Genomic DNA, 13,579 nt, shown 5'->3' with positions numbered 1-13,579 from the left:
CGCGTAGTCAAAGGATCGCTGGCAAAATGAGAAACGCGCAAGGTATCGAGTTAAACATTACGCGATCCGCGAAGATAAATTTTCAATCGCGCGGCTTTCGTTTGGCGACAAGCCAAACCTATTCGACTTTTTTCTCCCCGGACGAATCGTTATCGATTCGCGTATCGTTCGTCAAAGAATTTTCACGGCGAACACGCGACCCATTTTCTATTTTTTCTTTTTGTTCGACTTGCTACAACAAAAGAAACGAACCACCACCGTGACGATTATCGCTACATCGTGGGCGAACAAACATCGACAAACGGTCGTGTATCGATCGCACAACGTATTTGTTTGTTCCCTAAACAAGTTTTGTATGCGTACAACCACTCATTAAGCTCTCTTCAGGCTATTAGATAACTGGTTCAAAGCTACCATTAAATCGTCAACCAAAGTAGATGGTGCAGCTGTGGGTCGAACAACACGCGAAACGTTCCGCTGCTGTTACTGCGAGAATTCGCGGTATCACTCTTTAATACAATCGCCGAACTGCTTCGTAAGTTAAACACGAAATTATTAATTGGCAATCAGCTCTAATATAATGTAAACACGCGGCGCCGCGTACTTACATCTTTCAACGTATCTCTAGCTTCTGCTCAAGCACGCTTAAGTCTTTCGTGAACTTCTCGCGAAACTGGTCGAATATACGATATACATAATATATTATGTAGTTAGTCAGCCATGAAGTCAGCGTTCTCGAGAAGGAAAGCCCATCGTATTCGAAAATCGTCGATTTCCAGAGCCCTGCTGGAAAGAGCTCTAAAGCTTCACGAGCGAGGAATATGAAATGGAGCTTCGAGGTCGACGAACGTCGAGAATTACCATCCTCTATTTGTTCCGAGAATGGGCCGCTCGACGTTACACACCGCTAGAATTTCTGGCGTGCCGCCAATGTCAGAGGGTGGCTGGCAGAAAAGAATTTACCCGACTTCTCCCTTAAGAAAATCGTCGCGGAATGAATCTTCCGTGGCAGTCGTGTCTCTTCTCCCATTTTAATTAATTCCTCGTCGCGTCCTACGATCAAGCAGTTCGCGAAATGTCGTCCGTGTAACAAATGGACTCGCTTCAAAGAGGAGTTACTTCTCTCGTTCGAACGTGCCCCGGAAAACAATCTATTCGTGCCTCTGTCGGTCGTTGGCGAAAATTTACGCACGTACGATATGAAATGTTCGATCGAGGTCGACGAACGTCCGAAGTCGGCTGTCTTATGTTTGCTTCCGGTTGGCCATTCAACGTCGCGCGCTCTCAGATTCCCTGGAAGAGAGCCAACCGTCCAAGAGGAAACACGGGAGAATCCCTGCTCGTCTACCGACGTAGTGGAAAAGTCGGGCCAGCACTCCCCATTATTATCGTCACCGTGAATACACTTTCAAGAATTTAGGATGCATCTTAAGTTGCGAAAGATGAGGCGTTCCTTCAAGAAAGGGCCATCGTTGCTCTCGGTGTAACGATCAACTTCCGAGCTACGAGCCACGAGTAACCTATTTCGCGGTGATTTGTCCGTGACGGCGAGGTACAGCGAAATTCCATTGATCTTCTTCCATGGAGAAATTGTTGAGACGAACGAGAATAGTTCGATGGGCGCAATCGGGATTCAAGCTGCGCGCCTTTGATACGAGCCTCAATTTCAAGCTCGTTCTCTGCCTCGAACGACGCTAGTAGCTGGTAAATCGAACAGAAACGAGAAAAATGGAACAACCGCGACTGCTAGGCGACACGACGAGTCAGTGACATTGACGAAAGTGAGAAGAAGAGAGTAAATAGTGACACACGAAAGGGGACACATTGTGTGCTCAACGTTTGATCATCTAAACTCGATACTTGCTTTATTCGCGGAGGGTAGAACAAGGTCGGAAAAGGGAGCGCGAAGAAGGGAGAGGAAACTCGTTACGCAACGGATGCGGGGAATAATTTTCAAAGAGAAGGAAAGAGGATTTTGATCGATCGATGCATATCAATATCTTTGACGATACGATCTCCGCTCTATAAGATTACGATTACCCTATAACACGCAGGATTATCTTCGTCGTCGATTTTACGCGTTCCCATATAATAATTTGCTCCTCCGTGGTGATACGAGCGCGAGAACATAACGCGGATCTGATGAGAAAACGTCGGACAGCGGAAGAAGATTCAACCAGTAGTAAATTTCAGTTGGAATGGAAAAATGTCAAGCCATACCGACCGTTCTACCACGTTCGATAAGCCGAACCACGGCGACTGCATGTCGGCATGCACATGCATATGTAAATAGACATGCGATACGTAGCTGTCTATATATACATAAATATATATACTTCACTCGGACGTATAAAGGAACGATTGTTCAAAATTTGCAAGCTGCTTTTTGCTTCTGCAAAAACACGTCCCGTGTTTCCTGACTGATTTATACGACGCATAACATCGACAGAATTTCAACTACCGTCAATACCGATCGTTAACATGAAACACGATATACCTTTCTCTTTAAATTACGATAAATAAAAGGTCGAAATTGCTGACATAATAATATATTTGCGGTATGCTTCTGCCAATAAAAATACACATAATGTATTTTTAAATGACGCCCACTGTTTAATCGACCAATCGCGGAGAGACGCGATCGCGAGGTTCACGTCAACGGGAGTCGTAAATTTCCGTTACGATTAGAATAATCGACGCCACGAACAGATCGATCCTTTATTTCGGTTAGGATAATAGAGGTGGTTGAATGAGTTTAACAGGTTATAATATTATATATTTCCAACAACTTTATATAAAAGCCAGTTAGTAAAAAAGTTAAGTAGGTGACTGATCTAAGGGTGGAAACCCGGTCAAGAAATGTCGACTGTTCGAAAGATGGAAAATTGGTCAAGTTCAGTGACGATGCTGTGGCAGAGGAAAGATAGGGATGGGTGTGTCTAGCGCACGGGACCATCGGATTTGTTGATGACAATTTTGGCTAGGAAAGTGAAGGCAAAAGACATTGCTTCTGATTGGATAATAAGAAGGTTGGTGGACTAGGAAGAGTCTTAGCCGCCCCCGAGAGAAAGAGCTAGCGGAAGATACCGAACGAGAGAAACCAACTTTCCCGTATCTTCCCGTAGTAGACAATAAATGTAAGGAACACTTGAAATAAAAGATGAATAAAGTTTGGTCCGAAGGATCTTAACTATGAAAATGGCAAGATTTATGGCGAGTCCTGAAGACCATTGAGGGTACGTAGCAAGGATGTGTAGACATCTGGCTGCCAACTTGCCCGCGACGTGGGGCCTAGTTTTTGGACAGAGTTACCGGACGTAACACACGCGTCTGAATGATTTTTTCAACTTCTCTGTATGCATACATAATATATTATAATATCAGAGTTCAACTTGAAATCGACGCAACTGCGGAAAACGATACGCTTGTACGCAGCGAATCTTAAACAAGACAATGCGTCGCTGTATCTACGACTTATTAGCGATATCTGGAAGATCGTATAATTCTAAGAAACAATGGACGACGAGGCAAGTGTGTGTTTATCTGAACCGGTCGTTACCTCGGAAACTTTCGACGTAAAGCGTACTATCACGCTCGGGACAATAGTTCAAAATGTCCCGGCAGTTCGACGTGGAGAATTTACGAGCGACGAAGACGAACTTGCCGTTCTCGTTTATAATTCTCGCACGATCGAATCGAATAACCCGTTTCGAAACCCTTTAAGAGATCGTAAAGCTCTCGAACGCGGAAACGTTTACACCTACGAAGGTGAACTAAGGAATTTATAAACCGATTAGTTGAACGAGATATAAAGCAAAACCACTTTGGCGGCGTGATCCACCACGAGGTGGGAAAATACGTCAAAAATGCGAGAAATGTGAGAATTCGAAGAAAATTGAAAGAATTTCTGACTTCTACGTATACGTTAGACGAAGGCGAAGTGTAAACTGGAACGCGTGGTAGTCGGAACGCGAGTTATAAATCAGCGGACGCAGTAAATCGAAGTTCATCGACAGCTTGCAGCTCGCTGCTGGCCATGCCTTTCCTTTCCAGTTATTTTTCCATTAAAAGCTTAATACAGCGTAAGCGCCAGCCACACACCACGAAGGAATTAAAGTTACTCGAGACAAATGGTACGAAACGCTATTAATTTGCCACTAACATTTCCGGGCCAACGGCTGCGGAGAACCGTTCAAAAATAAAATACGACACACGTGTGAACAACATGTTACAAGGTTTGAATAGATTACGCGAAATGGCGAGAAGGGGTTGCTTTATTCGAACAACGAAGATTATAGATTATCGAGTAAATTCGTTTAACCACAGGATCGATCTTCCATTAGCGCGAACCAAGAGCTCTATGGCGTGCGGTCGAAAGCGGAAAAGTTCGAATTCCCCGCGATAAATGACGCTTCGGGGGTGAACATCGCCGGGGGTTGATCCTCCAGCGCCACGAAACGACACACGCTGTACGCATATATATCGGTATCCCGGAACCGACGACCTAACGCAATTTGTTCGCGGTGTTTTAATCGAATCCGAACGACACCGAGCCCGCGAATCCGATTTCACGGAGCTCGATAGCCCCACCTTTACACGACCGGACTCGATTAAAACGATTAAACCGGCCGGGAATCGAATTCGCGGCGCGCTGACTAAATACTGACAAAATACCGACCGCAAGGAGGATTTCCCGAGTTGTCCGGCCGTTCTTTGAAAGCCGAACGTTCCATTATTCTCCGGTTGGGATTAATCAAGCCCCGTTTACGGCTCGTAATTAATGATCCGACCGATAACGCTCGCCATCCATGATTTAAATGATTCTATTAAACCAGGATCGAAGGCGACTCGTGACATTAATTAACTTTTAAATGCATCGCTTTCTTCGAATGAAACAGTTTGATCATACGTATGTGTGGCGTGCAAATATAGAAAAATAATTTGAACAATTCGTCCAGTATAATTAAAAACGAGTTACTAATTAACACCAAATATATATATAAAAAAAAAGACATTTACATACATGCTACTCTGGTATAAAATACAATGTAGCGCTTAGTCATTGAATTACAATACTTTCATTCGTGTCTCACTTTCCTAACTGAAACACTGTATCATAATGGAAAATTGCTCTTGGCTAGACAAATTATTACTAAATATATAAACCATATGATAATAATAATGAACGATAAATGATCATGTATCCGTAACAACTGCGAATAATAACACCGTGCAAATTCAGGATTTGGTCGAACTGGTCAAAATTCTCGGTCATTTCAATCGATCTAATTTATCGAAAATTTGTTCAATGAAATTTAAACCAGATGCTTGTCAAAGCCAATACAAATTCCTGTTATGTGTTTTCAATCGTTGCCTTATATATGTACAGAACACAAATTCAATATTTAATAAATTCCTTTTTTACATATTACAATCCGCTTGCGTTTCCTGATCTTTCTGAAGATATCAATAATCTTCAAAAATTGTAATCCTCCAAATCCAAATACATAACGCGATAAATGTTACGTATCGTCTACGTCGGAAGATACAGATATCTCGTTAAATGGCAACGCTATCCACTTAAAGGTTAACCGTACAAATACATCTGGCACGACTTTATCATCATCAGACTAAAATTTATATACATACATTACCGTGAGAGATCCTAAACGTATCTAAGGGGAGACGCGAAAACGAGTTCGTAATAATTAGCGAAATGACGGTAGTTGGGAAGATTGGCGATAAAGGTGGAAGTTGGAGAATGCCTGGTATCTACATAAGGATAATTACAACAATAATAATAATGACAATCGAGAACATTCAAGGGAGATTTAACGTGTGCTTTCAGGTATAGAGAGAGCGCACAAGGAGGGTAGATTAGCAAGCCTGATAGGGGTCGAAGGGGGTCACGCGGTTGGAGCGAGCCTGGCAGTTCTCAGGATGTTGTACGAGTTGGGCGCCAGATACCTCACACTCACTCATACTTGTAACACGCCTTGGTGAGTTTACCAATTGGGACAATGTACGATTGTATTAGATATAATATTTCGGTGAATTCTAATACAGAAGCTTCGAACGAAAATAGCTTAAAATTAGATAATCATTCATGGTCGGGCTAACCGATGTTCGTGATTGTCGCGTGCCGTTCAATGCGTAATCGTATATAAAGAGCTTTGCCGAGGATAATTCATCATAATGCATTATCGTTCGCGCATCAATCATCGTGTTTCTCCGTAACAATTTATCGAGGGAGATATTGGTAGATCGTGACGCGTTTCGCATATGAGAACTTACGGGAAAACAAGTAACGCGTTACCAAAATGAAAATAGAGACACCACCAAATAGATATTAGATGGTAACGTATGAAATGTAGCTTTTCTTTGATCAAAATAAGTATGCTTCTGTTTTTTGTTAAATTCAATTTAGCGATTAAAGTTTGGTTAAAGCAAAACTGTTACTATTTTATATGACGTGAAATAAAATTTTCGAAATTAGTATCGCGGCAAGAATATTTAGAAAATCGACGACGAGTAGTATTTAGTTAGCTGGTAGCTGTTTTTAAAAAATACATTAACATTACGTACGAACTTTCCGGTAGAATATCCGAGTTTAAATTCATAACGAAAAATGATTCAGATTTTGCGCGTATTCATTGTACCATTGGAAAGATAATACGGAAAAACTACCGACAGTATTTTATGTAAAAATTAGAATACGAAAGCAAAGAACATAGATAAACGCTCAATTTTATATAATCTACACTACAGACAAACAATATGCTACTTATTAAGATTCTAATTAAAGCGTTCAGCACATTTCATATGTTACAATCAATGTGTATAATAATACGTTCGCTTCTAAAATATAGACTCACAGTCGTATAGCTACGTACTACAAACGTTCGATAAACAACAGAATAAAAGCGAAGCACAAAATACAAGCGCGAGACATTTGCAACGAACGTTATCCACACACCATAAATTCGACATATCCTTCGAAAACTAAACGAAATTTCTGAATTTCAAACGGCTATGAAATCGTTCCACGAGTAATCTCCTATTTTGCACCTTGAATTTGTATATTTATTATATATTTTTCTCCCATAATCGTCATATACTACACGACGTTACTTATGGAGCGGTCTAATACGTTTAAATTTCAAAAAATTCAAACTTCAAGAAATATATCGAACAACATACAGCTACTGTGGAGAATTGCAGAATCTTGGAAATCTTCAATGGATCGGAAGTTGCATTTGGGGCATGTCTCGAGCACAATACGTTCTACGTTCGGAAGCGTATCGATATTTTCCGCGGGTGGAACTGTTTCGACGACACCGTCGAACATCGAGGCAACTGTTTTAGTTTCAAGTTCGCGATGCGGCGAGGAGATTCGGAATTACGTAAGGTTTGCGAATAGCGCGACCCAGCTGCCGGCATTGTCGGGCGTGTATAGAAATATTATTCTAGAACAAACAATGGACGAATTCCCTTTTACGAGGCGACACCCATCGCACCGACTATGTCGTCCGCTGAGAAAAACGAACGACAACGCGGAAAACTGGGCGGGAAACAATAAAAAGTCTCGAACGAACCGACGGCTTTTGCGAGAGACACGTTGCCCTGGTTACCCCGGAATAAAGTACGAATTTTATTTGATACCTGCGTATACGGGGTGTAAAATTAAAATTGCTATCTGATAGCATGAAAAATGCAGCGAAGAACATAATTAAACCAATAGCTACACTGGATCGTAAAAATATTCCTACGCTTATAAATATCTATGAGTATATTATGTGAAATTTTCCGTGAAATTGAATTGAAATTTTATTGCCACTGCTATGGGACTCGACTGTCACGATTATATTGGTGAAATTCGGAACAAATCTGAAAATATTTATATACGTGCAGAAATTACAAGATGTACTCGTAGTTGTAATAATTAAAAAATTTATTTCTTTGGTATAGTTTCTATAAAGCTTAACATTGGTGGCAAGAAAAGACGACTTACGAAAAATCTGTTTTATTATGTTCTTCACTGTGAAGCTTACAACGTATAAATCGTCTATTTTCTTCGGTTCAAATAATTGTACTTTTGCTTTATCGTTACAATCGACACATATTGGCTTTCCAGATACGATATTTTGAATATTGTATTCATCAGTGTCCTGGATTTTACAAAATTTTCTCACATTCGTATCGTTCTATATTAATATCGTGTGTATTAATATGTGCAATTTCGGTGAGAGAATAACTATACGAACTTACACTCATAGGGGAAAATGACTCGAGTTTCGTGTGCGTTGATTGTGGCATTGCAGACAGAATACCGTCGGATTTCCACCACTATTTCAAACAAAAGATACACGAGGAAAACGAACATAAATCAACATTCAATCGTGTAAAAACAATACCACAGACAAGCGACACATTTCTTGATGAAATCTAGTAGGAAAATCCAACATTTCAAACGGACATTTCATATGTTGAAACATCATATTTTATTTTGAAAAATTCCAGTAGTTGAATTTAACACGTTCATTGCTACTGTCTATTAATAATTTCGACAATGCTGCTAACACAATGGTTACGTTTCTTCTATAATAAGTTATTCTTTTCTTCCTCGTGCTTAAGAAGAAAATACTACTCGTCGGTGATACGATATATTTTGACGATTTGATTTTTAACAACCGTTTTGCAAAATAGCGTAATTAACAGACAAAACAAATGCAAAAGAGTTCCTAGTAAAAGATACATGCACATCGATCCTGAGAAAAGAGAGGAAACTCCAATTGCAGCGAAAGTGTTAGTACGAAATATCAAATTATTACATTTAATCCTCTCTTAGTACATTTATTATACGTTCTTTATTCTCAAATACGACGTCGTAGAACAAACGACGGTTAATACGAACGAAACTTTCAGACGTCTATTATGTCGGTTAATAAACAGCGCGGGGTATGGCAAGTATACGGAACTTTTACCGCTTTTAACAGGGAACGGGTTTAATAGCGGAACAAACTTTGCAACAAACTCGTGACACATAACAGGACATTGTAATTCGACGGGCTTAAAAGGGAAACACCAGAACGCGATACAACAACACACAATCACGCCACAGTTAAAAATCTGAGGAACGCGAGCTTGATGATCGACGACCCTATCTTTCGACCGTGAAATTTATAACATTGGCAAAGCCGATCCAATCTTTATTTATACGCTGCATTACGTAACTGGCGGGACAATGAATCATGCGCGGATTAATGGAACCGTAACAATATTATCTGCGTTTCGGAATTTCCGGTATCGACCGTGCGCGTTTTACAACTCCAATAGATTCCACCGACACCAGATAAATATCTATACGGGGAGACGTTTCGGCTAATGGCGAGCTGAAGTAGGAATGACCAGTATATTGGTACGTGAACTTACCATCTCTCTATTTGACGGCTCTAATGGTGGAAATTGGTTCATAGCCTCAGCTTCTCTCGTACAATCACGAGGATAGGATGCACGAATTTTCGTTATTAGTTGGAGCTATTAAATCTACATAATGTAGTATTTTATTATAACATAAGAAATCAAACGCGGAATATTGAAACCAGTTGTACGATCCTAGCAGACATTCTCCACTCTAAAAATCGGATCTGTATAATGCCCCTTTTGTTATATATGTAACTACCTCGAAAACATTAACATTGATGATACACTCTCGTTTTCACATTATTATTTCACTTCATATCGCTATTTCACTGTAATTATATAGATATAGATATCATCAGACACAAGGTCAATACTGTGTTAATAATAGATCACGTATAGGTATCAGTTACAGCTGCGTGATTAGCAGCAATGCTTTTGAATTAATTACAGTGGGAGTCATCCTCTACCAAAGGGTAATTGGTTCATTTAGCCCGAATACACACGGTTATCCATAAAATATAAACGATCTTTATTCGCGTGATCACATGAAAAGTTTTATTTCGAGCTCTGCTCTTATTCTAGCCTTTCTCTTCGCTCAAATTCTGTACTCGGTGCTATACTTGGTATATGCTAAATAGAAGGAGAACATTGAGTACGTATCAGATTTTAATCTATCTGGTACAAGCAGAAAATTCCGTTCTGTCCAGCCATATGTCGACATCGAGCAACCGAGACCATATATCCCCACTTATGCATATATTTGGTCACAGCAAGTAGACGATCCCATCCTAGTCAGCCGTACCTCGAGGCCAAGTGCCCATCACTCGCACATCTATCCGAAGCAAGTAGAAAATTCCATCATAGCTAGCCACGCATCGAGACCAATTCCCTGTCACTCGCATATCTATGTATTCGAGGCAAGTAGAAAATCCCATTTTAGTTAACAAACATCGAGACCAAATTACTAGACCACAAGTAGTGAACAACTATTTGTTGCCCGTACCCATCTGAAACAAATAAAAAATAGCATCCTAATCAGTTACATGGAGAGCAAATGATTGAAATTTCAACCACTCACGTATCAATTCTGGTTATTCCGAATATGCATAGCCCAGTTAAATGACCAAGTACCGGCCATCGTCTTTCCATTCGCTAATTATCAAAGGAAAATGCAAAGTATCCGACCTCGGATTCAGAACTCCATCCGTTCGAAATCGATTGCATTCGTCGTTTACTCGTCGTTTACTCGTCGTTCCTCCGGCGATCGATTATCGTGTCAGTTAGCATTGCGAACATCGTATCATCGTTCCGTTTGCCAGCTTAGAGAACATGGCGCTAATACAGACGATTATCGTCCCGAAATTGCTCAGACTCCTCGAAACCCGTTCCTGGTAGTCCGCGCCTACCACGACTCCCTGTAATCCTATCAACGTGAGAGATGTTTACGAATCCGTCCACAGACGTTATCGTTCCCCGCTAAATTCGTCTAGATAATAGTAATTAATCCTCTGTGGACAGAGATTTATCGTTCGCACGGTATTTCACGGCTTCGAATTATTTTCCGGCTTTAAGGCACGTTTCAATCACGGGGTAGCCGGACATTCGCGAGGTATTCGTGCTTCAAATCAAGACGTTTGTATACGGGACTGGCACAATCTCCGTAGTCATTAGTTCGACGAACAATTCTAGTCGCGTTGCTTGGTATTACGAACGTGAAACTCTATGATTAGAGAGCATTGTACGACAATAATGCTGAGGATTGTTGCCATTGAGTTACTGACCTATTGGTTCGTTAGGGCAGAATGCAGCACAGCGGATGAACCCGGTCAAGTGGCACGCATCGGTGGTCTCTCCAATTTTGGCAAGGTGAGTAGAAAGAAACTTTTGTTCCTTCTGTGATCGAAAACCATTGCTCCGATGTCCCTTTGATAGCCGTATAACGAACATCCACAAACGCGTTGAACGTGTATCGTAACGTGTATACGCGTGTAGTACGTCAATCGTGGAACGTCAAGACCGACGTGTTGTACAGCAGAAAATTAAAAAGACGATCGATCTTATCCGATATCTGGAATATCGATTAAACAAAAAGAACAGTCAGTCGTTTTCGGAATTTTGAATCGAACGGTGGATCTGTCCGAAACGAATATCCTAACTCCATTTATTTGAATGAAATTTTCATCAGTGTGTGATTAAATGATAAAGCGTGCAACTAAACTCACGTGTGATTCTGAGCAAGATAAGTGGCTGAGTTTTTGCTGGGGACACAGCGTTCGTCCTAACTGGCAGGATTTTCTACCATGACGAGGGAACTCGCGCTGTTTTGCGCGCCGGATTAAAACATCCGGCAAATGTCTATCTCTCCAGCTACGCGTTACTTTGCCAAATGACACTTTCTTCAGCAGCAAAATAGTTGTGCGGCGAGCTGGATCGTAAATCCATGTCAATCGGATCGATGAACCATAAACATGGAGAAATTCAATGAAAATTTAACCGATAAATCGATTCACGAAGAAAACCTTCGAAATATTGGAAGTCCTTAAAAATGATGAAAAAGAGGTAGAGTTACGTAAGATAGCTGATCTTTGAAATTCGCAAGGAAGTTTGAAACGCGAGTTATTTATGAAAATTACCCGTTGGCATTCGTGGTATTCGCGTCGAAGTATTCATGAATTCCCGAGTGAACGTTACCCTTATACGAAAGAAAATTATGGGCAGCATCGATCAGCCGTAGGGAACAATCGGTCGCGTTTTAAGCGCGCATACTTCGAATCGTAAAGCTCTATTTTCATAGTTCACACATTCCATGCAAAGATCATAGAAAAAGAACATGATAAGTATATTTTTGTCGATTTCCGCTGATTTTCTGATTTTAACGTCGTTTTATGATTAAACAAGAAGATTTTCGCCAAGCTCAAAGGTGCGAATTCCTTCAAAATAACTGATAAGCCGACAACATTTTATGAAAGTCGAATAACTATCGAACCAAACAACATTCTGGAAATTTTGAATGGATGAAAAAACACATACTTTATTCCACAGTCAAATAAAAGGACGATGTGACATTGATTGACAATGTACTAAACTTGAAAACTGCTTCTCTGTAAAAAAAAAAAAAAAAAAAAAAAAGATAGGAAATACGGTTTATCCTTCAAGTTCGTAGAATTTCCCTCGATTCTTCAATCAAACAAGAAAAAAATATATTAAAAATAGACGTCGATTTCTTTCGTGCGATAAGAAGATAGAAAGCAAATTTCTTTCGGCACAAAATAAAAGTCACGCGAATTTTCTAAAATTGCGTGTGTTTGAAACTTTAAGACAGATAACCGTGTACTTTCGTAGGTGTCCTGCGTATTTAAAAATGCATGAAAGATAATTTCGAGTGGCATCGCTTCGTGACATCGTTCTTTAGAGTCAGACCTGCGAGAATGACCGCTTTAGCGTTCGAGAGGCGTAATTCCGCTGTCGTGAAGCGTCGTTTAAACTTCGCGCAGCCGTCGTTCCGTTTGACAACATTAATTTCGAAACGATTAAAGCGATACACTCGAGTTTAACTCGACTGTGTTTTTTCTTCGGGGAAAGTCAGGTATACTCCGGCCAAGTTACGAGAGCTCGCCACCGTGTTCTATTTGGCGAATGTTAGAAAAACGGCAGACAGCCTCGAGAGATGTTTTCCAACGGCAAGGGAGATATATGAGAAACGACTTTAGGATTCTGACCGCGATATAAACCAGAAGCATGGGCTGCGGGCAAGAACTGAAAGATCGGGATAAAATATTATCCCCGTGTTAAGCGGTGTGCTCGTGGTGCTTAGTCGATTGTCATTCTGATCTAATTATTTTCGCCAGACTTTACGTTTTTCACCGAGCGAAACGCCATTCCGCCAGATGAAACCACGCGAATTACGTTCGTGTTATATGGGGAAAATTCGGTGTGTCAAGCTGTTATTGCAATTTCTTTCTGCGTAACCGCTGAGACAAAAACTAACGTTCCTCCGGAGCATTTCTTGAAAGAAAAGGATAAAAAACAGAGAGTAAAATAGCGAAAGAGGATGGTGTACAGAGGGAAAAAGAGAAATGTATGAGAAACGACTTGGAAACTGTGGTCGTGACTTAAGTCAACGAAAAGTTCTATAGTCGAGATGAACAGAAAGAAG

The 13,579-nt window shown here is 40.6% G+C and overlaps 1 protein-coding gene and 1 long non-coding RNA gene across 7 annotated transcripts in view; one reads left to right on the top strand and one right to left on the bottom strand.

The window, feature by feature from the left end:
• Positions 1-13,579, top strand: part of LOC100649987 (dipeptidase 1) — a 76,583-nt gene that overhangs the window by 32,772 nt on the left and 30,232 nt on the right. For all 5 annotated transcript variants that reach the window (XM_048412779.1, XM_003393739.4, XM_020868087.2 and 2 more), the window contains exons 5-6: positions 5,849-5,999; positions 11,220-11,289. In XM_048412779.1, the coding sequence (XP_048268736.1) occupies positions 5,849-5,999; positions 11,220-11,289 (221 nt within the window). The remainder of the gene's footprint in view (positions 1-5,848; positions 6,000-11,219; positions 11,290-13,579) is intronic.
• Positions 6,918-12,551, bottom strand: LOC125386445. 2 transcript variants are annotated; one of them, XR_007226589.1, is made up of 4 exons: positions 11,646-12,551; positions 11,205-11,491; positions 10,502-10,846; positions 6,918-10,430 (listed from the first exon to the last, which is right to left on the bottom strand). It is a non-coding gene; the product is annotated as an uncharacterized LOC125386445 (long non-coding RNA). The 2 variants fall into 2 exon arrangements; XR_007226588.1 differs by having other exon boundaries at positions 11,205-12,548.

This window comes from Bombus terrestris, chromosome 2 (assembly GCF_910591885.1).
Source record: "Bombus terrestris chromosome 2, iyBomTerr1.2, whole genome shotgun sequence".
NCBI classification, from domain to species: Eukaryota; Metazoa; Arthropoda; class Insecta; order Hymenoptera; family Apidae; genus Bombus; species Bombus terrestris.
Note: the sequence above shows the minus strand (reverse complement) of the source record. Positions and strands in the feature narration are given on the sequence as shown.